Source organism: Fusarium fujikuroi, chromosome FFUJ_chr05 (genome assembly GCF_900079805.1).
Source record: "Fusarium fujikuroi IMI 58289 draft genome, chromosome FFUJ_chr05".
In the NCBI taxonomy this organism is placed as follows: Eukaryota; Fungi; Ascomycota; class Sordariomycetes; order Hypocreales; family Nectriaceae; genus Fusarium; species Fusarium fujikuroi.
In genome coordinates this window covers 2,513,456-2,536,881 of record NC_036626.1, presented here as the reverse complement: position 1 = coordinate 2,536,881, position 23,426 = coordinate 2,513,456, and the positions used below count along the sequence as shown (strand labels likewise).

The following is a 23,426-nucleotide window of genomic DNA, read 5'->3' as shown; positions in this document are numbered from 1 at the left end:
CCTTGAGCGAAGTGGTGTAGTCCAATAAACACAGCTTGGAACCGCTCCAGTCATGAGTTTAGCATGTATTATACAGACACTATAGGAACACTTCCATTGGCTGTCGTGACTCTAAATACAGCTCGCAAGTTTTTCTCGTCCTCTCTTAAACAGCCTGACCGGCATATCTCATCACTGATTTGAGTGTTAGTACTGAAGTTGCACCCTACATCTTCTTTCTGCTGCTCGGTTGGGTTTGGTGTAGACTTCGCGCCGTGTCTCTCGACCCATTTGCTCATCACTCGCTCAATCATCTGTAGCCAGCTCCAGGATGTGGTCCTCGAACAAAACCGCAAGCGTAGCAATGATTCCTTCCCGGGAAATCCGTCTGCCGAGGCATGATCTTGGCCATCGCTAAAAGGAGATGAACGAGTCTGCCTTTGGCTAAAAAAGACGTGTGCCTGTAGCAGGGCTCCCAAATTCCTCATCCCGGTGCTGGCACCCCCTGACTCTGTTGATCTTGCTGTTGACTCCTGGCTCTTTCGGTACCGCCGCTCTGGGACCCAGCGTTAATGTCATCCTCGCCGTCGTTAATCAGGCTGAGCCGTCCCGGCCACCACCGTGGATCACGGTACGACGATACGGCACCCGACGATATGAATGTCTTGCTCAGGACAAATGACTCTTGTCGTCGACAGTGATGTCCCGACCCTGTTTTGAAACCACTTCTACGGGAATTTCGAAAACCGCAGGTGTCATTCTCAGAGTTTCTTTAGTGCAAACACCCAACATGCTGGCCATGTTAGGGTTGATCAGGTTTTCACAGTCGCACAATGATGGTCACCATCACCACATATCTCGTCAGTGGTACCATGAAGACTCCTTTGTGATACTGCGTTGTCTTCCAGCTCCAAAAAGATAAATTGAAGCACACCTGCAGAGGTCTCATGTCCTGCAGCTAGCATAACAAAGGTGTTTCCACGGACATCATCCTGTGATAGTGTCCCCTTGTGCAGCTCTTTGCCTTGCGGGTGAGGACCGACATCAGTCCTTTAGCTGGATCTTTCCCAATCAGCCCACAAGTTCCATACCATCTATACGCTCACCCCGGCGGACTTCAATATTCTTTTGGTCGATCGGCTCCTGCATATACTCTCCATACTCTTCGGAAGATTTTGCTGTAATTTGAGTCCTCTTGATTGGCAACAGCACTATTGATGGTTAGCATCGACAACCTGACATAGTTTCGTGCTATACTTCCAGGGAGGCCAGTGTGTTAGGGGGGGGCATAACAATATTCTTCGAAGCGATTGCAATGGCCGTAGCAATACTCAATCCATGGTCAGCAATGGGCTGAGGAGATCCATACTTGGTCATCTTTGGGTCAGATTTTGAGGGCAATGGCTCCCTAGGCCATATTCAATAAATACCAAACCCGGGAAAGGGGGTAAAATTCAGCGTCAGCCTCATTATATTCCGGTTGAGTGTGATGGTGCCGCTAGCCCTCCCACCAGTCCCGTCAACATTTTTACCAGTACTTGGACCTCTTAAGTTGACTTTCTGAATACAATCGCAGCTTTTTTTCGTTAGACGAGCCCTGGGTTGCTTTCTGTGTACCTCCAAGTGGTCCTTTCGGCGGCAAGGACATTATCGCTGGATTGACGTAATTTCCCATGTCTCGACGCACACTTGGGGATATGCTCTTGTCGAGAACATATTTTTCGAGTAGCTTCGACATTTCATACCATCATGGACGATATCCCTGGTGACTCTACGAGAAAAACGTCTCCTCTGCTGGTAAACCCTTCATGCCCTCCACGATAAGGGAACCGAAGTGATAAGACTCCAGGAAGTCATTGTGTTAACAATACCCCAACCACGGCACCATCTGCTTACTCGAGTTAAGATTTCCACCAGGCTTCGGGGAATATTTTGATGAATGGAATCCAGACTTCGATGTTTAACAGACAGAGCAAAAAAAACTAGTGAGCAGGCTGCCAAACTTGTGCAAGCTATGGTAGGCACTAAAGGAAGATAAAATAGAATGTACGAGCAATAGTATAAGACCCACCACTTTACTCTGAGATCACAGTGGCTCACCGGATATTACTTTTAAGTGTGTATATAAGATACCGGATACTTGTCTAAATTGGCAATATAAATGCCTACCTACCTAGACAATTGGTTGAATGTTAAGTGGAGCATAACGTGCTGTATAGGGTAATCTCAAGCGCGTATTGAAGGAACTATGCTGAGTTGAAACACTTGCAGTATAGGCCTGATGAAAATGCCTACAATATTGCTATCGAGGGTGACGGGCAGGCAATAAGAGACCCGAAACGATTGAGTTGGGTTTGTTGAAAAGAACTATGTGTTTTCCTTTGTCCCTCCTGTGCGTTGGTCAAGTCGCTGGTCACTGCAACTGACACCTCGACGTACAGTATGAATGGCTATTATTGGTGATATTAGTGTAACATATAAAACCAGGATCGTAGTGTCATACGTAGATATGCATGAGTTCAAACAAGTGTGATTTGTTTCTTGGCCAACTCCGGTTGCTCATGCTTCGGGCACGCAAAGACAGAGGACACTGTCTTTGTCAATATCTACTATGTGGTCGGGAGACAGGAAGATTAAACTGAGCTTGCATCGATCAAATCATAGGTCTAACAGAGAACCTGAGATGATGTTGCTCACAACGAGTAACAGTGCCGGGGTAACAGTTGTTATAACGGTTATTTGGCTGTGTAATAAGAGATAATAATAACTGGACATAAATCTGGTTGAGGAGTAAGAGATATGACAGCACCTATGGACGCAATTCATGTGAAGCACCCATGACATGACAACTAACTACTAATGATTAGTATTCTACGAGTCGATACCCTAGTCTGTTCCCACGCGCTTCTTGGTAGAGCGAAGGAGGTAAAACCTGAGATACCTGCCTTCCTTAATGTGAAGGTACCTTCCGTTTTGGCATAATGGTAAGGTATTTTCTACTTCAAGTCACGGCTACCCTACAGAAAATTTATGTGTACCAATCTAATGTTGATCGTCGTTTCACCCTGAAACCCACACATTATTTGAGGATCTTGTCGTGATGGGTACGTGAGCGGCCCTCGGGGGCCAAGAAAACAGCGAACCTTGCTGTGAGGTGTCAAAATAAATTTAGCAAAAGTCATCCTAAACTTAGGCTATATTACCTAAGTCTTTTTGTCATTTAGGATCGAGGACCTGTATTTTCTTTCCTCCCCTAGAGCGGTTACCTATGGATGGAAGCTCTAGGTAACTTGGGGGATTACCAAGGTGGGCTTCATCGTCCTGCAGGTGCAAATAAGGATGTTCTAACTAAAGCCTATACCATTTCTAGTTTAAAGCTTACCAGGTAGACTCGAAATTCAGTGGAGCTCGATTCTTTCTTGTCCATCTCCAACGCGCAGCGAGAAACCTGGACAGATCTTCCATCCGCTCCTGACTTGACAAGGGTTAGGTACTAAGCTTGTCTCCCGAAATTTTGGTACATGGACCGTGATTAACAAAGGATACCAAACTCCCTTTGAACCCCGATAGTTATTGTCCGACACAAGTCTCGTGACAGCGTCGATAACGCTGTACAGCAAGCTCTTTTCGACTACAGTACTAAAATCATCTCGGCTGTTCCACCATTCATCCATCTTCATCGACCGCTTGTTTAGTTCGTCACCACCCTTCGCCGCGCGACCAACATACGTGCGTGCGACGCTTGAAGGCCCCCTTTACGAACTACACACTTTGTGCTTGCTTGTGACAACAGAACGACGGCATATAGATCGCAATATCCAAGTTTGATTATTTTCTGTTCCTTTCAGCATGTTTTACGTGGCTACAATAGTTGAACACATAATACCTTTTTTCAGCTTGCCCGTTGTTGTCCTTGCCAATTAGGTAATATAGGATAGGACTACCACCAGACCTTCGAATCGAGAGCGACAACTCGTCATGACGCAACATCGACCAGACGGGGATGTCTCGCCCATGGACGTCAGTCCTCGTTCAGTTTCCCCAGAGAACCCGAATCTCCAACCTGCTCCCCCCTCTGTTTCCAAATCAACCTCCGATACTCTCCTACCTCCTGTCGGGCTTAAGATTACAGCCTTGTCAAACCCTCCAGGTTCGACCAAAGAAATAAAGCCAGCTTCAAACGAACTGGCTTCGGGCCACGGCAAGGCACCTTTAACGGCCATACCGAGATCCACCCCAGCTTCAACCAAGTCGCTCAAGGACCATGGCATCAGCGACCGAGACTTTGGCCTGGCCGTTGATGGTGACGGACAAGACAATAGTCAGGCGCCTTCGAGGCCGAGCATACAATTCACCCGCCCAGATGGCGTCGATACGCCTCCAACATTTATGCGAGGCAATTCATGGGAAGAGCCAGAAACCCCAGGCAAATCTCGTGGTGCCTCATTGATGTCAAAACTCAAGGCTCTCACCAACAATGGGGGCGTGTCGACACCAAAGTCATCTACTGTGGCTGGACCTTCGAGTCAAGGCAATCAATCAAACATCAACTCTCCGACGCGACCGAGCCGTGGAGTCCCTGGCACATTGACAGAGGAGGACACTGACGCCGATGCCGACGCCGAGGAAACAGCCGACGAGGGCAGCCCCGGAGATGGCAAATCGAAGAAAAAGAAACAGAAGAGGAGGATGCGCCGCACAAAGAAGGCAACCACTCCTACACCCGGAACGCCTCGGCGCTTTGTGAGCGACATCGATGTGTTGGATAGCTTCGATCAGTTGGTTAAGCGCCGCGCAAGTATGCCCGATACAACTGTCCCTGATTATGGTGTCTCTGAAGGCGAAGGTAGAGACCGCTTGGGCATGGCTTTCCGCAGAGGAAACTCTTGGATGACTTCCGCTGTGCGACACCATGGCGAGGAAATTGATGAAGTCGAAAGCCCTGGAGCGGTCGGACGACGAACAGGTCACGTCCGCCGAATTACCGTTTTTGGTGGTGGAGGGGTTTCGGATGGTGATGCTATGACACCTCGACGCCCCTTCTTCACTTCTGAACGTGCGTCCACTTTTGGTGCTCAGAAGTGGAAGCAAGTCAAGAACACACTCAAACTCCTTCGGCAGAAGAAAGAAGACCGTTTTGACTATTATAAATCGGCCGAGCTGATGGCCGAACTAAGGGCTGGCGCTCCCGCCGTTCTTATGCTTGCTAGCATGATCCAAAGAGATGAACACGGGAACAAGAGGATTCCGGTTCTTCTTGAGCAGCTCAAGCTTCGCATTACCGATAGCTCTCCCATGGAGGATGACGACAAGGACCGACACTGGCTATTCACCATAGAACTGGAATACGGAAGTGGACCGAGCAGAATGAGTTGGACCGTAACTCGAACGCTTAGAGATATCTACAACCTACATTTGCGTTACAAGTTTGCTATCAACAACGATAAGTACATGCCCGGACGCATGGACTTGGGTGGCCGGCCAAAGCAGCCCAAATTTCCATACTCGGCCTTCCCTTATCTTCGCGGTGCTCGCAAGAAGGGAGAAGAAAGCGACGAAGAAGATCAAGCCAGTATTCGCGGAGAAGAAGAGACAGCTGGTGAAGGTACAGCAACTGAAGCAGCAGGGGACGGCATTTTCAGTGACCCCGAGAATCCCGGTGGCCTCCCACGAAGGAAGTCTCGCAATTTCCTGGGGATGGGCCCGAGGCGCAGATCCACAGGCATTACCGATCCTGGGGATATGTCCAACCCAGAGGGTCCAGGAATGCCTGCTATGGACATGGCAACGCGGAGACAACGTTATGTTGAGAAGCAACGGCGTATTCTTGAAAAGTACCTGTCTGAGATGATCAGATGGCTCATGTTTAGAGCTGACAGCAACCGACTCTGCCGCTTTCTCGAACTCTCGGCCCTTGGTGTTCGCCTCGCCGCCGAGGGTAGTTACCACGGAAAGGAGTGTTACCTTCATATCCAACCTTCGAAGGGTCTAGACTTTCGCCGTGCTCTGACACCAGCGAAGGTTATCTCTCGACACAGTCGAAAATGGTTCCTCGTACGACAGAGCTATATCGTCTGCGTAGAGTCTCCCGAAAACATGAACATTTTCGATGTGTACCTAGTCGATTCGAAATTCAGTATTTCCTCGAAGCGAAGTAAAGTCAAGGCGATTGGCTCCGCTGAGAAAAAGGCTGAGATCGATTTGACTGTGGAGGCACCCCCTGACAAACATCACACTATGACCCTTCGCTCATCCGAACGCAAGGTCCGCCTCTTCTCCCGCAACCAATCCGTGATGAAGCAGTTTGAGGACTCCATCAACCAGATGCTCAAGCAAACTCCCTGGTATCAGAACAAACGATTTGACAGCTTCTCTCCTGTGCGAAACCATGTATTTGCCCAATGGCTCGTTGACGGCCGCGACTATATGTGGAACGTTTCTCGAGCTATCAATATGGCCCGCGATGTCATTTACATCCACGATTGGTGGCTGAGCCCCGAGCTGTACATGCGCAGACCAGCAGCTATCAGCCAGAAATGGCGACTGGATAGACTGCTGCAGAAGAAAGCTAGAGAAGGTGTTAAAGTCTTTGTCATAGTATACCGAAACGTCGAAGCTGCCGTTCCGATAGATTCCGAGCATACCAAATCTTCATTGTTGAACCTCCACCCTAACATCTTCGTACAACGATCCCCTAACCAATTCAAGAAGAACCAGTTCTTCTTCGCTCACCACGAGAAGATCTGCATCGTGGATCATGATGTAGCTTTTGTTGGAGGAATTGATTTGTGCTTTGGACGATGGGATTGTCCTCAGCATCCTATCGTCGACGACAAACCAACTGGATTTGAGATGTCTGAGACACCTAAGGATGCAGAGCATTGCCAGTTATTCCCCGGAAAGGACTATTCAAACCCTCGAGTGCAGGACTTCTTCAGGCTCAACGAGCCGTATGAGGAGATGTACGACCGAAGCAAAGTACCTCGCATGCCCTGGCATGATGTTGCCATGCAAGTTGTGGGCCAGCCTGCAAGAGACTTGACGCGCCACTTTGTCCAACGTTGGAATTATCTTCGCCGAGGACGAAAGCCTACACGCCCGTTGCCCTTCCTGCTCCCCCCGCCGGACGCTAACGTAGATGAGTTGAAGGAGCTGGGTCTAACAGGCACTTGCGAAGTCCAGATTCTCCGATCTGCCACCACTTGGTCCTTGGGTATCGAACAGACTGAGCACAGTATTCAGAATGCATACATCAAAATGATCGAGGAGTCAGATCATTTTGTCTATATGGAAAACCAGTTTTTCATTACCAGTACTGAGGCATATAACACCAGAATCGTGAATCGTATCGGCGACGCTCTTGTTGAACGCATCATACGGGCCCACGAGAATGATGAAGACTGGCGTTGCGTTATTGTTATTCCCCTTATGCCTGGATTTCAAAATACCGTCGATGAACAGGAGGGTACAAGTGTTCGCCTGATCTTGATGTGTCAGTACGCTAGTATTTGTAGAGGCGAACAGTCCATCTTTGGCAGGCTTCGAACCGCTGGCATTGAGCCGGAAGACTACATCGCTTTCTACTCGCTTCGTCAATGGGGAGTCATGAGTAACGATGTCCTTGTCACCGAGCAACTCTACATCCATGCTAAGACAATTATCGTTGATGACCGCGTGGCTCTTATCGGCTCCGCTAACATTAATGAGCGATCAATGCTTGGTAGTCGTGACTCGGAGTGTGCTGCAATCGTTCGAGATACTGACATGATCAACTCGACAATGGCTGGAAGACCATACCAGGTTGGCCGTTTTGCTCACACACTCCGACTCCGACTGATGCGAGAACATCTCGGCCTCGATGTTGACGAAATACTTGAGCAAGAGCGCCAGGCAGAGCTTGACCGTCAAGATTTCGAGAAAGAGATGGAGGATATATATAATGAAGAGAATGGTGGTCCTGCCGATTCCTCAAAGCTTTCACCGAAACGCCCCGATCACCTACGCATTCCAAGTATTAACCATGATCTAGATGCTGCTGTTGAGGTTGAAGACGACAGCAGCAGCAGCAGCGGCAGCAGCAGTGACAGTAACGCAGAAGTGGATAGTACTATCATCAATCAATCGGAGGATAAGGTGAAGCATGAGCTGGACGTGACCGGTTATGGGCCTGACCGTTGGAAGACTGCCGAGAAATCCGGCCTTGATGCCGGCCGCGATTCTGTTATCATCAACGGTCGCGAAGTTCTTGTTAGCAATATCGGCAATGAAGGCAAGGGGACACTGCAATCACCCAAAGAAACACAGCCACACAGTCCACAACCCGATAATCGATATCTGGACCCAGGAAACCACAACGACAGCCTCCCCCCTGTGCCGGCTCTAAATCGTCGCACTACAGATCAACTTGGTCTGCCCCGTCCCGCACAGCTACCGTCTTTGCCGATAAGCGACGATACTGACATTGGCGGCCCTCCACTACATATCGATCCTGAAACAGGAAAACCGGTTAATGGTATTTTCCATCCGATGGCCGCAGATATTCATTTAGCCCACATCGACAAAGACTGTATGGTAGATCCAGTCAACCCCAACTTTATTGACGAAATTTGGAACCGGGCTGCTCAAAACAACACGAAGCTCTATCGACGAGTGTTCCGTTGTATGCCGGATTCCGAAGTGAGCACTTGGGCAGAATATCGAGAGTACACGACCTACGGCGAGAGGTTCCGGGCAAGCATGGAAGGTGGCCGATCAAGAGGTGAAGACTCGGAGTTTCCTCCATCCTCGAGACATCGTGGATCCACTGCGGGTGGTGCTGGTGTTAGTGCACCAGGACCAGAGGTGATGGCCAAGGCTGTTGAAACTGAAGCAGAGAAGGCAATCGGAAGAATGACCGAGAAGCTTCCTCTTGGCCACCATGAGGAGGATAGAATCAAAATCGTCATTCCTGGCGAGAGCCAGCGTGATACTGATGAAAAACAAGCAATGAAAGACGGTGAGGCTATATCATCACGACCCACCACTGGGCTGGAAAATGACAATGGCCCCGATGCACATCAACATACAGAGGCACCATCTCCAGTCTACTCGCCCGGAGATACCCCATTCCCTGCCTTCGATGGAGGCAGTAGTGGAAGATACCTTGACCCACAGACAGGTACCAAGGACAGAGAGAGGCGCACTACTTTTTCGACGCTCGAGAAACCTTCCTCAAGAGATACTAATGCCCCTCCACCGGGGCAGTTTGGCTCAGTGAAACGCAGACGCCGTGCAACTACTAAGAATAGCCGACGCGGTTTTAGTATCGACGACATGCCATCACGGGGGCAGGCTGAAGAGCTTTTAAATATGGTCCAGGGCAATATCGTGCAGTTCCCTTATGATTGGCTCCTTACGGAGGAGCAGAACGGGAACTGGGGTTATCAAGTCGATGGCGTTGCCCCCTTGGCAATTTAGTAAGTCTAGCTCTTTGAATGTACGGCAGAATACTAACAAAATGAAGCAACTAGGTGTGACCTTGATCCTGCTCTCCTCGGGATGGTGTATTCTGACTTCAACTTTGCAAAAGGCATGGCAAGGGTTGGATCAGAGGGTTTTGCACTTTATTCATGGCAAGCATTCGACAAGCGCGTCCATCCTCTCACACACGCGCATGTCTCTTCCTATCTCGTAGTTCTTATTCATACATGTTTGTCCATGGAGCCTCGCGTAGGCCTATGTTACACTTATAATACATCTGATTTGAGGCTTCAAACTTTTTCGCTTACCCAGATAGCACCTCGGCAGCCTGCACGAATGACGCCAGTGAGAAGCCAATGAGGTTCTGCCTTTTGTGCATCATGCGCTACAGCATGATCGAGATGCTCCAATTCTTCGTCTCGTATCACTCTGAGGGTCTTGACAAGATCTGATAACTCCTCGCCGACTTCGTAGCCCTCGGCTTCCCATTGTGTAACCATTTCCAACAATGTCCGAATTTGTTCGTTATAGTGGCCACCAATCTCTGTCTCAACAGCCTCTGTACAAGCCATAGCAGCTTCGTAACCGAGCATAGCAGTAGACCAGCCTAGACCAGTAGCCATGACGGACCACAAAGGGTACAGAGCAGTAGGGCGAATGCGATGCTTGTGAATGAGGCCATTAAAGGTCTTAAAGTGACCGTCTTCTTGATCATACATGTGTGCCATCAGCTTGCGGAGATGAGGCTTTGATCGGAGAAGGATGGGTGACTGCGCAGCATAAATGAGGACTGCAGCAAGTTCACCAGCTTGATTGACACGAAGCTACCAGTATATCAGTCACCGGCCAAGTAAATTCGTCTCGGAAGTCCTACAGCTGAGTCGAGAAAATCACGTTGCTCCTGGGTGAGTGCTTTGAGTTTCTTGGGAGACCCAGGCGTTGAGTCTGAGGCTGGAGTCGTGGCGATGGTGCGAACACATGACTTGTAAAGACTTGGTGTTGATCGCACTAGAAGAGAGCGCAGAGGTTTGGCAAGACTTCTGGACAAAGGCATAATTGCTACACAAAGTCTGGCCTACTTCTCAATCATCAAATTGATGGCGGACCCCAAAATCGAATGATGAGCCTGGACATTCTCGGTGAGCTGGCCGCTCACCGAAGGCGGACTAAAGCTTCCCCGGCAGTCCCATCGCACCAGCCACACACGTGCAGGGGCATGACATAACCTTGACCAATGAGGTGTTGGATGGAAACCACGAATTCAGAACGAAGTGCTGAAGGAGAAGCTATTGTGCACTTCTGCTTTACGCACAATCCTCTTTCCTTTCATCCACTTCCGCCTCTTTCATCGCTCAATCCCCACGCGCACGATTACGCATTTCACGACCATTTTCCATCGCCAAATTCTCACCCGGTTCACCTTCTACGCGTAGAACGCGGTTACGCCTGGGGCACACGATTGTTGTCTTTTGAAGCCATTGCGTTCTGTGTAATTACTGGCTCACCACAAGGCCGTCATGTCTGACGTTGATGACGAGCTTCTCGCTCTTGCAGGTGGGGATTCCGATGACGAAGCCTCTGGCAACGAGAGCAGGGGCGGATCGCCATCGCCGCCTCCAGCGAAAAGAAGTGGTTTCAAGAAAGGGGCGGGAAAGAAGTCGCGACGAGGAAACGATGATTCCGAGGAGGAGGGCGAGGCGTGAGTGATGTTCCTTAAAATTGGCAGCATGATGATCTGGAGTTAAACACTGTCCCAACCTCCTAATCCGCATCCTGTTTGCGGCTCCTCCAGATCACTGCGATACACTTACAGTATGCTGACCCATCGTGATTTAGGTCTGCGCCAGGAACGCCAAACTCTCTGGAGTCCGCTCCTATGGATGAATCTGACTCCGACGACGAACCATCGCGAGGTCGAACAGCGGCTGCAGAGGACGACGATGAAGCATACCCAATTGATGGTCGATACAAGAGTCAGAAGGAAAAGGCAGAGATCATGGCCTTGCCAGAACTCGAACGTGAGCAGCTTATCGCTGAGCGTATGACGGACATAGAGCGTCAGCGACAGAACCGCCTGCTCCGTCAGATGGTAAGCAACATGGAGAATGAGGAGCGCAAACAGGTCAAAAAGAAGCGCAGTGCTGGAACTGCGGAGCTGGAAGATGGCGATCGAATTCGAAAGGCATCACGGCCGCGTACAGAGAGCAAGAGGGAGACCGCGATGGACTCTTTGCGCCAAGCCAAGGCAGAGAAAGCGCGTCGACGGGAGGATCTCGAGAGACGAAAGGATAACTACTCTCCACGAAGACGCAACTCTGGGGCAGAAGACAGTGACGATGACTATAATCGCGGACGCTCTCCAACTCCCGATGCCGACGAAAATCGCGATCAGCCGCCAGCTGAGTTACGTGATTATGAACGAGTTCGACTGGGGCGAAACGAGTTCGCTCAGGTCTGCTTCACTCCTGGATTCGAGCAGGCTATCACTGGATGTTATATACGTATTGCTCTTGGACCGCATCCTGAAAGTGGCATTGAGCAGTATCGCATGGCAGCCATCAAAGGTTTGTAACCATCAGTACAGTACAGCACAGCAGCAGGGCTGACAAATTTCATAGGCTTCACGACCAGTCGCCCATATGCTCTTCAGGGGCCCAACGGTGCATTCGTCACAGATCAGTATGTCAAGGCGGCGCATGGTAAGGCAATCAAGGAGTTCCCTTTCATCGCTGCCTCGAGCGGAAAGTTCACAGAGGTATGTTGCACCAGAACTGCATTCTTGGATTGATACTGAACCGGATCCACAGAACGAGCTCAATCGATACAAGGTCACATGCCACAATGAGGGCGTGACACTCCCAAGCAAGGCTTACCTTATGGACAAAATTGATGAGATCAATGGCTTGATTAATCATTCCTGGACTACAGAGGAAATCAAGGCTCGGCTTGCACGGATAAAAGAGCTGAAAAGGCGATTTGACCCCGCCGAGCGAGAACGCATAGCCCACTTACTCGAGGAAGCAAGACAACATGGCGAGCACGATAAGGCCGAAGAGTTGCAGGAGGAGCTCGACAACCTTGGTTCCCAACGCTTAGCATTTAGGACGAGTCTGGGCTCCTCAAAGCACAACGAAGTACCCAAGGCCCAAACTGAGCAAGATCGACTGGCTGAGCGCAACCGAGAGAACCGGCGATTGAACGCGGAAGCTGTAAGAAAGGCCCAGTTGAAGGAGAAAGCGAAGTCGAAGGAGATCGAGGCAGCCCTCAAACGTGGTGAAACCTACCAAGGCGACATGTCAAGACGACTCAGGACCAAGGCCAAATTCGTTTATGACGCTAGCGAGAAAGTGGAACAAAAGTCAGCGGCCAACGGCAGCGGGACCAACACTCCTGGGACTAGCACACCGAAGGCGGCCGTCAAATCTCAACTACTACCTCATCTCGCAAAGTTGCAGGAGGAGAAACACAAGGAGAAGGGTATCCCTACTATACATAAGCCGCTGATGGATGACGATGTGATTGGGTCACTAGACCTGGATATTGACGTTGAAATTTGAAGGGAACGCAAAGACAGGGGTAGGGCATCATGAGCAGCGTTTTGGTCGTTGTGGTCTTTTACACAGGGTAGGGCGGATTAAATCCATATCTTAACATAGAGTTTAATTGAGCTCAAAAGGATTCGTGACCAGGTAGACCTTGATGAACAGTCACTATAATTCTGATGATCCAACGGTTATTGTGTTGTGGTTAATATGTCAGCATATGGTGATGGCTTGCCCTTTGGAGGGCAGTGATGGTACGAATGACCGCATATATTGATTGGGAATACCCAAGGTTGTCAAGGGTGATGGGCAAATGCAAGTCTGGTGTAGCCCACAAAGCCAGTAAGTTGTCCAAGTTTTGTTGCTGTATTCAAAGTCAACCGTTACCTAGGTCATTAGTGTCTGTTATCACTCATCATATTGCGTCTACTATTTATCCAGGCTCCGGCGGTCTCGGAGGAAATCAAACTTGCCCTGCATCCTTCTGAGAACATGGTAGGCCATCATCAAGGTCTCCGTCAGGATAACGACGGCTACCATCACTGCCTTTTTCCTTATCCTTTCAGTGAGAGCTAGCTTTGGCCTTGCGAGCTTGCCATCCATCTCGTTCTCAAAATTTTTGCACATCTCGAGGTACAAACGAGGATTGTCAGTGATGACACCATCTATCAAGGCAGGCCCCTCGATTTTTCCATTGCGGCGCCGTGGATGACACAGATTCTGACGGATACACCATTCCATGTGGCGAGGTTCGTTGACTGTCCATGTCATAAGAAGCTTGTCAGTCTTTCCAAGTTCGCGTAAGAAGAGTCTTCCTGATGGACCGATGAGAGTCTTTTGGTTGAGATTGAAGCCGAGGTTGGGCACACGCAGAAAGTGGTGTGAATATAAGAGGGAGGTGCTGATATGGGCCAACGGATAAGTTGGGAGTTGACTACGCGCAGCCTGTAGGAATGATGCCTATCCAAGCATGTCAGCTGTAACATCATCAAGGCGTCTATGTGAAAGTGAAAGTGAAATTGAAAGTGCAGAAACTGTGTTAAGGGTGTCGTGTCAGCTTACATTCCAGCATCCCAGAATAATACGTTGATTCCATGGCACAGGTACCTGGACGCCGTCTAGATCCCTCGCAATTGCAGCCATCAGCTCTGCCGGGTCATCATCCAGCTGCGAGGCCTGCATTAGCTTCCGTCTGATGACACATGCTTGAGCTTGAGCCGATGCAGCAGACCTTGATATCTAAAACCACCCAAATGTCTTGCATTTCCGGCTGAACCAACCACTGAAGAAAGTCTTTGAGCCGCGGCATGGGTTCATGAGGCTCGGCTTCTGTGCGTAGAGTGCTGAGGTACTCCCACGAGCACTCTCCAATGCGAGCTTCAATGCCGAAGCAGCGTTTAAGGGATGCGTCCTGCTCAAATGTCAGCCGAGCCGAGCCAAGGCAAGTAAGACAAGTTGTGGTGATGCAGATCATTAGCATGTAATGCCATGGAGCTTTAGCTTACATGTGATATCACAGCAACACCATCGGCCGAGATATGAATATCTGTCTCTATCGCATGAGCACCAGCTTTGACTGCACCTCGGAAGGCGGCCATGGTGTTTTCGGGCCAATCAAGCTTTGCGCCGCGATGAGCAATTGCCTGTGGGAGTCGCCGAGAAGGATCTCGTGGTGACGGTCTGGCGGCGGCCCATGGCGCTGTGATGAAGTGAATTTAGCGGTGTTGCAACGGCTTGTATTCTCGTTGGCGTATCTGACCTCGAGGAACGGGCCCTGGTTGGGCGTTGTTCTTGATTAAAGACTGTCGCTCCGCCTCCATTGCTGATGTCTGTGGAAGGCGATTAAGCCAAGTTGATGAGTGTTGATTATTAGCAGCGCAATAGGGTCCCTGCCAATGGAATGGCTGAAATGACCAAACAGATCGACGAACACACGCTTTCTTGCTTAGAAAAGCCAAGGTCATGGATTCGATTATGGAGACGACTCAAGACCAGGGCACTCATGTGCTTTCGTTGGCCATGGTCAACAGAGCTTTCTCCATCAGATCCACTGCTCAAATAGAAACACGATAGCAGAATGGGGAGTCGTGACAGGTTGATTCAACTGGAGACGTCATCCTGCCCCTAGATAGGTACCTAGGTAAATAAGGTACCTAGCTATTATGTACAGTACATATGTACCTATTTCTGCTAGGTATTGTGCACGGCCACACTTGGCTTCGCTAAGGTAGGTAGCTTCACTCCAATGTGATTCCACCTTGACTCTCCAGTTAGACTCTCTATAGTTATTTTGGCCAGAACAGCATTCCTGTGTGCCTTTCTTCTTCAATTCGCTCGGGTGACTGGTGGATGGTCTAGGCTCTCTGCATCCTCAGCCATCGACCTATATAACGTAGCCCGCTGTCGAATCCAGCGTCAAGCTTGCTTGATATGATATGATCTGATCTGATCTAGGGAGGCCCGGGAGTCAAGACTGACTCTGATGAAAGACAAAGACGGAGAACCTGAGCCATGTCATAGTATTTGGCACCCACTTGACGAAACTGCAAGACGTATAGGATGTACGGCCGGGTCGTTTCCCGAGGCACACCGGCTACAGCCAATCTTGTGCCCATCCGGTTCAGAAGACTCCTGAGGCCAAGGGGTAGACCTATTTGTTTTTAGCACCCTAATTCAATACCAGAAGCTTTCTTGCTCCCTGAAGACGATTTCCCCCAGAACTCATGTACTTGCTTGCTCTGACCGGGTCCTTTGGCTTCTCCAACGCCGGCAACGCATGTCAGACCCGGTCCAATCCTCCCTTGAGGCTTGTGCAGGCGTCGATTCTCATTCCTGCGTACTGCATTTCCTGCAAGACCGGGCAGCCGGCAGCCGGCAGCTGCGAGAAAAGCTCCCCTGCTGTTGAAAGCCAACAAATAAACACACCGGGCCCGAGCGAATCAACTACTCATATCACGTTTCCAAACCGCTGGACGAGTGGGCTTGTTTGTCTGCGTTCTTTTCATTCATTTGCAAGTTACGAACTAACAACTAGATGATCTAGCATGCCGTATTGCGAGGCCAGTCCTTGAACTGCCCATCATCCTTATTCCACGTCTCCGTTTCCTCTGTAGAGGATAAGAGACTCCAAAATACCAAGTTTGTGACAAATTTATCCTCCCAGGTATAATAGTTGGCCAATAAAAGTAGATCGCTCAATAGAAAAACACTCATTGACAGTTAATTCCCAGCCCGACTCCCATTCATCACATCGTTAAAATTCATGTCCCCAGTATTAACTCCGTTGTCAGACCCGTGTCAAATCCAGAGATTTTCTCCCGTTGTATCATTCTGTCCACCACCCTTACAAGATAGGGAACGTCTCCATATGGTCGGGCATCATATATCCTTCATGACCATGTTGTTGAGTCACCATGTGGTTGCGATAGTCAACATTCTCCACGCTCAGTCCGAGTTCCGAGGGGCCAACCTCCTCACCCGAGCTAAGGCTCTCGTCACTCATGCTGAGAACACTCTGGGGAGGCTGCGGGTTGTTTCCAAACTCGGCGATGCTGAACCCGCCGAGATCCCAATTGTCCGGGGGCCAATCACCACAATTGCTAACAGCAATGGCACTCTCATTGACAAGTCCTTGCCCACCATAGATAGCATCGTATACGTTGTTCATTCCACCATCCAATGATCCAAGCAATGTTTCCCACTCAGTCGTTGAAACCCCGTTCACCTTAGCGGCAGCAACCGAAGAGCTCTCCATCATGTGATGGGCCTGGTTTGTAGGACCAGAATGGGAGTGCGCACGTGTCTGTTGTGGTGAAGTTGGTTGTGGTGACTGCGATGAGTGAGCAAAGGGCATGAAGTCGAGATTGCGGGACAGGGAGGAAGCCTTGCGATCTGGGTTGGGGGACATCGACATGCGATGTCCCCGCTGGAGCATGGGAACCTCGGCCTGAAGATTGTCAAATGATTGACGGCCCCGAGCACGGTAAAATTCAGGTCGCTGGTCGGCAACGCAGGGCATCGTCATGCGACGCAGCCTCTCCTGGTGATCAATCAAATTGCTCTCGCTGGCTGCAGCGGCTGGGAGCTGGCCGAGGGGGCAGGCTGCCCTGCCCTTCTTCTTAGGTTTAGTAACCATGCCTCTTGGTGGCGACCCTCGGTTGGAGACGGGCGCGGGGGGCATCGACACCTCGCGTGAAGTGTGCATTGGCGAGACAGCGGATTCGTCTACTTTGACCAGCACGCTAGCCACACGCTTAAAGTCCAGTGAGCCAGAGCCCTCACTCTTGTCCAGGATATGAATAACGGCATTTACCAATCGTTCGTCATCGCGCATGAGTTTGCTGTCTTGCTTGAGATCAATCGAGTGGTAGAGCAGCGCCATGCCACAAACAACCAGCAGATCCGTCTTGTTCAAACAAAATGAGAAGGTCATGCCGCGTTCTTCAAGCAGCTGGACAATCTGAACAATGTGCTTGCTCGACGCTCCGATTGACATCAGGGCCGAGGCTGCCTTGGAACCCAAACTGGAGCCTACTGCCGGACGATAGATAAGTGTTCGGATGTAGTAATAGGCCAGTGCCAGCAATGGTGAGCGGCTACCAGTCACATCTGTGGATGGCTTATCTTGGACGAAGTTCAGTCGCAGATGGGTAGGCAGCTGGTCATACCAAGCATCAAGCTCACTCTCAAGAGCAGCCATCTGTTGAAGCGAAATCTCGTAGGAGCTTGAGGCGGGGTAGTTCTTCTCTAGCACCTTGGCGAGGATGCGAGTCGCACGGAACAAGGCTAGTGCATTCGAAAGGCGAGTATATTCACCAGGAAGCGTAGGCTGGAAGCCCTTTTCAGTAACATACTCATCATCAGTATCGCACGGATACTCGGTCTGGATATCCTCTTCTTTGAAAAGCTTAGGAAGGCCAAGAGTAGCGGCAGAAAAGCAATCGAGAGTGTAAATAGTCCAAAAGACCTTCTTTCGTGTCTCAATTGTGAGAGCACCGAAGGAGAATCTCTTCTGACTCTGGTGCAGGCCTAGGCGATGAGAGAGGCCGACAGCGATGCCCTTGTAGTGCTGTAATCGCTTATAGTCTGCACGCATGGTGCAGTAAAGGAGAGCGAGAGACAGGCACTGTAAGGTGTTCATAGTGTCCTCCATGAGAACAGCATCCAGAGAGGTTTGCCATTGGTGCTCACATGCAGCAAGCTGGGGAAGGTCAGGGTTCTCTGATGACAGACCCGCGATGCTGAATACGAGGTAGAGTTGCGCGAGCTTATGGTTGCCTTTGATCTTCTCGGGATCGGCGACGAATTCCTCGTAGACATGGAGGAATGTGGGCTTGTGGAGGATGGGGAACAGAGGAGCCCACTCCTGGAAGTAAACATTTACACAACGGTCAGAGAAGAGACGAGGAGGAAGCCTAAAAGATTGCTCCGGCGATTTGGGACCAAGGGGCTTGCAGCCTTGGATATGCAAGAAAGCCTCTGTGTTGAAGTCGGTGCTAGGTTTGCCGGTTTCTTGAATTTTTCGCTTGAAAGACTCTGTCGAGAGTGTCAGTTGCGTTGACTCAAAGGAAAGGATGGAGACAAGTACCAATAAATGTTCTGCCGCTAGACGCGCCCATAAAATAAGAATCAGAATTCTCGACTCCAAGTAATAGAGGTGCAGCTTGTACGCGGAAGGTATCTTCTTTTGCGGCCAGGGCTTCATTCCGTGACTCTGGTACAGCTGGGCTGCTCGCCGGCATTGTAGAGCTTGATCGGTTGCCGTGGATTTTCGAGAGCACATCTATCTTCTCGTCCTTCTCATCTAACAAGTCCTTGAGTTCTCGGACTTCGCTTTCTAATTGTCGCACGCGCTCCTCCAAAGATTCGGTGTAGCCACGAGGGAATGCGCGGCGGCTAAGCTTGTCGCTTGTCCGGCATTCAAAGCCGACGTTAGCACATTGAGAACATGTTGGCCTTATTCCATCACACCGAATCTTTTTGCTTCTGCAACGATCACAAGCCTGTGCAATCCGACTCTGAGAGCTGGTGCCCACCTTGATCACCTTCATAGGAAGAATTCCGGGCATCTTAGCGGTAGTTGTTCTGTGTAGGTAGGTGAAGGGTTTGAGTCGTGTTGAGTTGATGGGACCTGGGTGGAACAAGAGGCTAAATTGCCGAAGTGAGGAGACCGGTCGGTGATGTGGGTGCCAGGCTTGCTCGTTTGTTGCAGTGTTCCTTATATACGGTGTTGTTCTGTGCTCTTGAAACGGTCAAATTCCGAAATGTTGAATGGTGATAGCCGAGGTCTTGTCGAGTGATTTTAGCACCGAACTTAGTGAGTACAGGCGTATTGTGATTTAGTGACTTGGTTGGTGGGGTTTAAGAACGCGGTAATGTGAAGTAGACGGGTAGATAGGTAGGCTTTTGTTTACTATTGGGTATCTTGAAGAGAAATGTTGAGGTAGTAGGATTGATATATATATACGAGTCCAGGGGACAAGAATAGAGATAGAAAGAGAAATAATGGTAAAGATGCAAACGTGAAAGTGGGAAAGATGAGAGGATTCAGATACTTCAGGGTGGGAAAGAGCAAGATTTAGTAGAAAACGAGGAAATGGGAATGGGCCCGGTCGTTGGCTCTTTGAGGTGTGGAGAAAGAAGTGGAAATCCTGGGGGAGGCCCAGGGACAGTGGAGAGGCCAATCAGTGCCATGCTTGTTCTCGATTAACCTGGTCTTCAGCAATGAACGAACGAACTTGAGAGGGTACCATGAGAAATCTGGGGATGAGGGCGTGCTCTTGGCATCCTTGATCCCAGTGTCAACGCCGATGCCAGCCCCGGTCCATGGGCCTGGGCAGGCGTGCATCATGACGATGGATACAGTGCACGACTTTATGATACCACTTCATTTTTCAGGGACCAGGGACATGCCCGGGGAGGGGAGGGAATGGATGCCATCGAGTCTGCCGTACTGCAAAGGTGCAAATGCCGAGAATCAGATGGACAGCAAATCCAAACGAAGCCCTATCTGTTACTGTGCGAGACCATGAGCGGCTCCCACTGGGGGAAATATGTTGGCTCGATTCAACTTGCTCACCTCACCACTCTGCGAGATGCTGTGCGCTAACGAGTTAAGCTGAGAGGTACATGGAGTACATACAGCCGCAGCGCGGCCATTTAGCACTACCTATTTTGTGACTGAGTGAGATGCTGTGCTTGGGGGCGTGCGTGATGACATCCAATCCGTTATGGCGGGGGCGTGTGTAAGAAAACGTGGGCTCGTGCAATTGATACTACAAATGAAGAAACATCGATACAACTTAACTCGACTCAGCTAAATTCATTAGCAGGCATGCCCCTTCTTACATGCCAGAAGACTTGAGAGCCAAAAGTGTTAAGAGATCAGGAGACTTTTCCTTTGCTAGAGTTGTCAACGGCCATAAAAGATTAGGGCACAAGGACATGCAATAGAGGAAATATGAAGAAGAATCGGAAAGACAGATATATTAACGTCGGATACGGGGAAACCGGCCACCCCTAGAAACCGGCCACCCTCTATAAAACATTAAGAATAAGATATTATTAAAAATATAATTAATTAACTATTACTATATTTTTCTAATTAAATAAAATTTATATTAATAAATATTTAAATAAAATTAAATATAAAGATCTTTAAATTTTATTTTTTAGATATATTTTAATATTCTTTTTAATTATAGTACTTTTTATATTTATTTATAAGCCTTTAAAATTGCTAGAACCTTTATAAACTTAGCATTTCTATTATATATAACTTTTTTCCTTTTTTTTAATAGATATTCTTTTTATTTTAATTATATTATTATAATTTCTCTTTTTTAGTATTTAATAAGGAAGTTATAACTATTTAATTAACTGCTAATTTTATAGAAAAGTAGCCTAATAATTAGGTTATTAGAGATAATACTTAAAATAGCTTAAAGGACTTAATAAAGCTATATAGATAATTAAGGCATTATTAGAAAATAGGAATTCTTTCCTTTTACTAAAGAAATAGCTATAATAATAGAAACTAGTATTTTAAAAGTCTAAATAACTATTAGGTTTATTAAGACCTTTACTAAATTAACTAACTACAGTCTAATTGCTTTTTAGCCAGCTAGGGCATTTAACTTTATAATAGCTTCTTTTTAAGCTTTATTATAAGTATATAAAAAGGTAATCTTATTAATATAGCTTAAATTAGTAATAGAAGTAAGATCTAAAAGGAATTTCCTATATACCCTCTTTAACAGTCTAAAGACTATAATATTTAGTAGCTAAAAGATATAAAAAAAATATACTAAAAGGAAAAGTATAAATATATTATTATTATAATACTTAAATAAAAAGTCTTTAGTTATATAACTTCTATAACTATTAAAGATAAAAAGATAGGGTTCTTTTAGGTTCTTAGGCTTTATTAATAAAATAAATACTATTTTAAGCTAAATAAGTGCTATATAGTTATTTATCTAGCCTTTCTTACTACTAGTAAATTTTTAGGCTTTTAAAAAGTCTAAATTCTCTAGAAAATACTATTATTAAACTATTTTCCCTTTAAAGATTACTAAAGGTCTTAAGACCTTCCCTATTACTAAAATATACTTAAGGATTATAATTTAAGACCTTAAACCAGGCTAATAAATAAATATTAATTTTTTATCTTTTAACTTAAAAAATAGACTATTTAGTTCTATCCCTTTTATTATTTTAACTTTATTAATATTATATCTATTCTTTTACTTAACTATTTAAACTATAGGTATTAATAATAATATAAAGAAGGCCTTAATAAGTTTAGTAAAAGCTCTATTAAACCTCTTAAAATCTATATATTTACTAAATAAAGTCTTTACTTCTTTATTCCTATTTAAAAAAGCTTTTAATTAGTATTTTCTAATACCTTTTAGAAAGCCATTATATATTACAATCTAGCTTATAAAGTATTAAACCTATTAATATAATACAGGATATCTTAAGTTAGCTTAAACTATAATCTAATCTCTTAAACTTCTTTTCTAAATAATTAAGAACTTTTATTTAAGTTTATAAGCTTCTTTTAGTATTATAGCCCCTTTAATACAGGCTTAAAGTATTAAATAGTTCATACTATAAGCTATTATAGCTTTATTTATAGAAACTCTTTCTAAAACTATTTAAAGAGTAGTATATATATCTTTTTTAGTAAATTTTATTATTCTAAATTAATTAATACTATTTATAAATCTATATAATTAAAATTAGTAGAGTTATAAATTAATTAAGATATTATAAATTAGGTAGTTAGGTTAAAAAGCAGGTGGCCGGTTTCTAGGGGTAGCCGGTTTCCCCGTATCCGACGTTAATGCTAGGATTCTCATCCAAGACCAAGATCCACTATGTGCTATTCACAATGCAGTACCCAACATTGAGTTGCGATATGTTGTATTCGTTTTGTCTACAAGCGTCGGCTGTAATCTGAGTCTGATATGCATTCTCTTACACAGCTCCTAACACGGAAACTGCAGGGCTTTAAGTACCTTACCAAGAAGGGGGAAAACAAAAGGTTTCCTTCAAAGAGCATATTCCTCTGACTATGTCTTGGCTCTATACATGGTCCCGATTACCACTTATGCTCTGTTTAGTGGCTATTAACATATCGACGATTCTAGCTCTTATCAACTGTCAAAGGATATACAATCTTTGGCCCTGACTTCCTCAGCACTGGGAGACGAGTATTTAAAAAATGTAAAGATCAATAAAGCTCCGTCAAGAGAAGTACCCAAATGTGACCTGAACAAGTGAACACTAGATACAGAGGTCATTCTCAGCTCCAGGTATTCTTCGCTCAGCCAATGGTGGCCCTTGGCTGGGGGGGAAGAAAATGGCACCACTCGCAAAACTCTAGAACACTCCGACATGTTCACAACAGCCCATGGCATCACACCCAACCCGGCACTGGCCGCTTCTTGTCCAATCAGTTATGGTCTGGGTCCTTTACCCCAGATTAACGGGCATTTCATTGACTCTCTGTCCGCGATGAATATAGGTAGAGCATTTTGTGGCAGCACCTCGATTTAAATTTTAGTAAACATATTCCATTTATCTCTTCTGATACATTTGGCCTACAGACTGTGGCTCCGACCGAACATGGTCAACTCTCCATGTCACTTCCTGGTGTATCGACATCCCTTTCGATCATGGAGTTTTTCTTCACCTCATCGCAACCTCCGTTGGTAACAAAGCCTGTAATATTTTCTTTAACACGCGGGGCTTATTACGGGCCAATGCTTCTCCTTTGCGATGCCGCCGAGCCACGAGGTTGATATTAGTGCTGGGGCATAGCGCTCACTAGCTTGGTTGAGTTGACAATATTTGAAAATAGGTCCAAGCCTACTGGCTGCTGGCATATACGGAGCCGCAAAAGCAGAGCGGCTCCCGTTTTGACTAGTAAACAGGCAC

At 47.4% G+C, this 23,426-nt stretch overlaps 6 protein-coding genes; 2 read left to right on the top strand and 4 right to left on the bottom strand.

The window, feature by feature from the left end:
- Positions 1 to 791: 791 nt before the first annotated feature.
- FFUJ_07546 (uncharacterized protein) lies at positions 792 to 1,356 on the bottom strand (the record flags this gene model as incomplete). XM_023577811.1 has 3 exons in its annotated part: positions 792 to 1,003; positions 1,071 to 1,173; positions 1,237 to 1,356. 3 exons carry the CDS (start codon positions 1,354 to 1,356, stop codon positions 792 to 794), a joined length of 435 nt encoding a protein of 144 aa, XP_023430814.1.
- A 2,601-nt stretch (positions 1,357 to 3,957) lies between these two features.
- FFUJ_07545 (related to phospholipase D) lies at positions 3,958 to 9,435 on the top strand (the record flags this gene model as incomplete). The annotated part of the gene is made up of 1 exon (XM_023577810.1): positions 3,958 to 9,435. The coding sequence occupies one exon, from the start codon at positions 3,958 to 3,960 to the stop codon at positions 9,433 to 9,435; it is 5,478 nt and encodes a 1,825-aa protein (XP_023430813.1).
- A 293-nt stretch (positions 9,436 to 9,728) lies between these two features.
- FFUJ_07544 (related to ubiquinone biosynthesis protein CAT5) lies at positions 9,729 to 10,492 on the bottom strand (the record flags this gene model as incomplete). XM_023577809.1 has 2 exons in its annotated part: positions 9,729 to 10,262; positions 10,313 to 10,492. The coding sequence occupies 2 exons, from the start codon at positions 10,490 to 10,492 to the stop codon at positions 9,729 to 9,731; spliced, it is 714 nt and encodes a 237-aa protein (XP_023430812.1).
- Positions 10,493 to 10,955: 463 nt separating this feature from the next.
- On the top strand, positions 10,956 to 12,995 carry FFUJ_07543 (related to Pol II transcription elongation factor; the record flags this gene model as incomplete). XM_023577808.1 has 4 exons in its annotated part: positions 10,956 to 11,137; positions 11,275 to 12,002; positions 12,057 to 12,193; positions 12,246 to 12,995. The coding sequence occupies 4 exons, from the start codon at positions 10,956 to 10,958 to the stop codon at positions 12,993 to 12,995; spliced, it is 1,797 nt and encodes a 598-aa protein (XP_023430811.1).
- Positions 12,996 to 13,409: 414 nt separating this feature from the next.
- Positions 13,410 to 14,800, bottom strand: FFUJ_07542 (related to glycerophosphoryl diester phosphodiesterase family protein; the record flags this gene model as incomplete). XM_023577807.1 has 5 exons in its annotated part: positions 13,410 to 13,940; positions 14,043 to 14,147; positions 14,212 to 14,391; positions 14,486 to 14,679; positions 14,740 to 14,800. 5 exons carry the CDS (start codon positions 14,798 to 14,800, stop codon positions 13,410 to 13,412), a joined length of 1,071 nt encoding a protein of 356 aa, XP_023430810.1.
- Positions 14,801 to 16,323: 1,523 nt separating this feature from the next.
- Positions 16,324 to 19,048, bottom strand: FFUJ_07541 (probable transcription activator protein acu-15; the record flags this gene model as incomplete). XM_023577805.1 has 2 exons in its annotated part: positions 16,324 to 18,515; positions 18,568 to 19,048. The coding sequence occupies 2 exons, from the start codon at positions 19,046 to 19,048 to the stop codon at positions 16,324 to 16,326; spliced, it is 2,673 nt and encodes an 890-aa protein (XP_023430809.1).
- Positions 19,049 to 23,426: the final 4,378 nt, after the last annotated feature.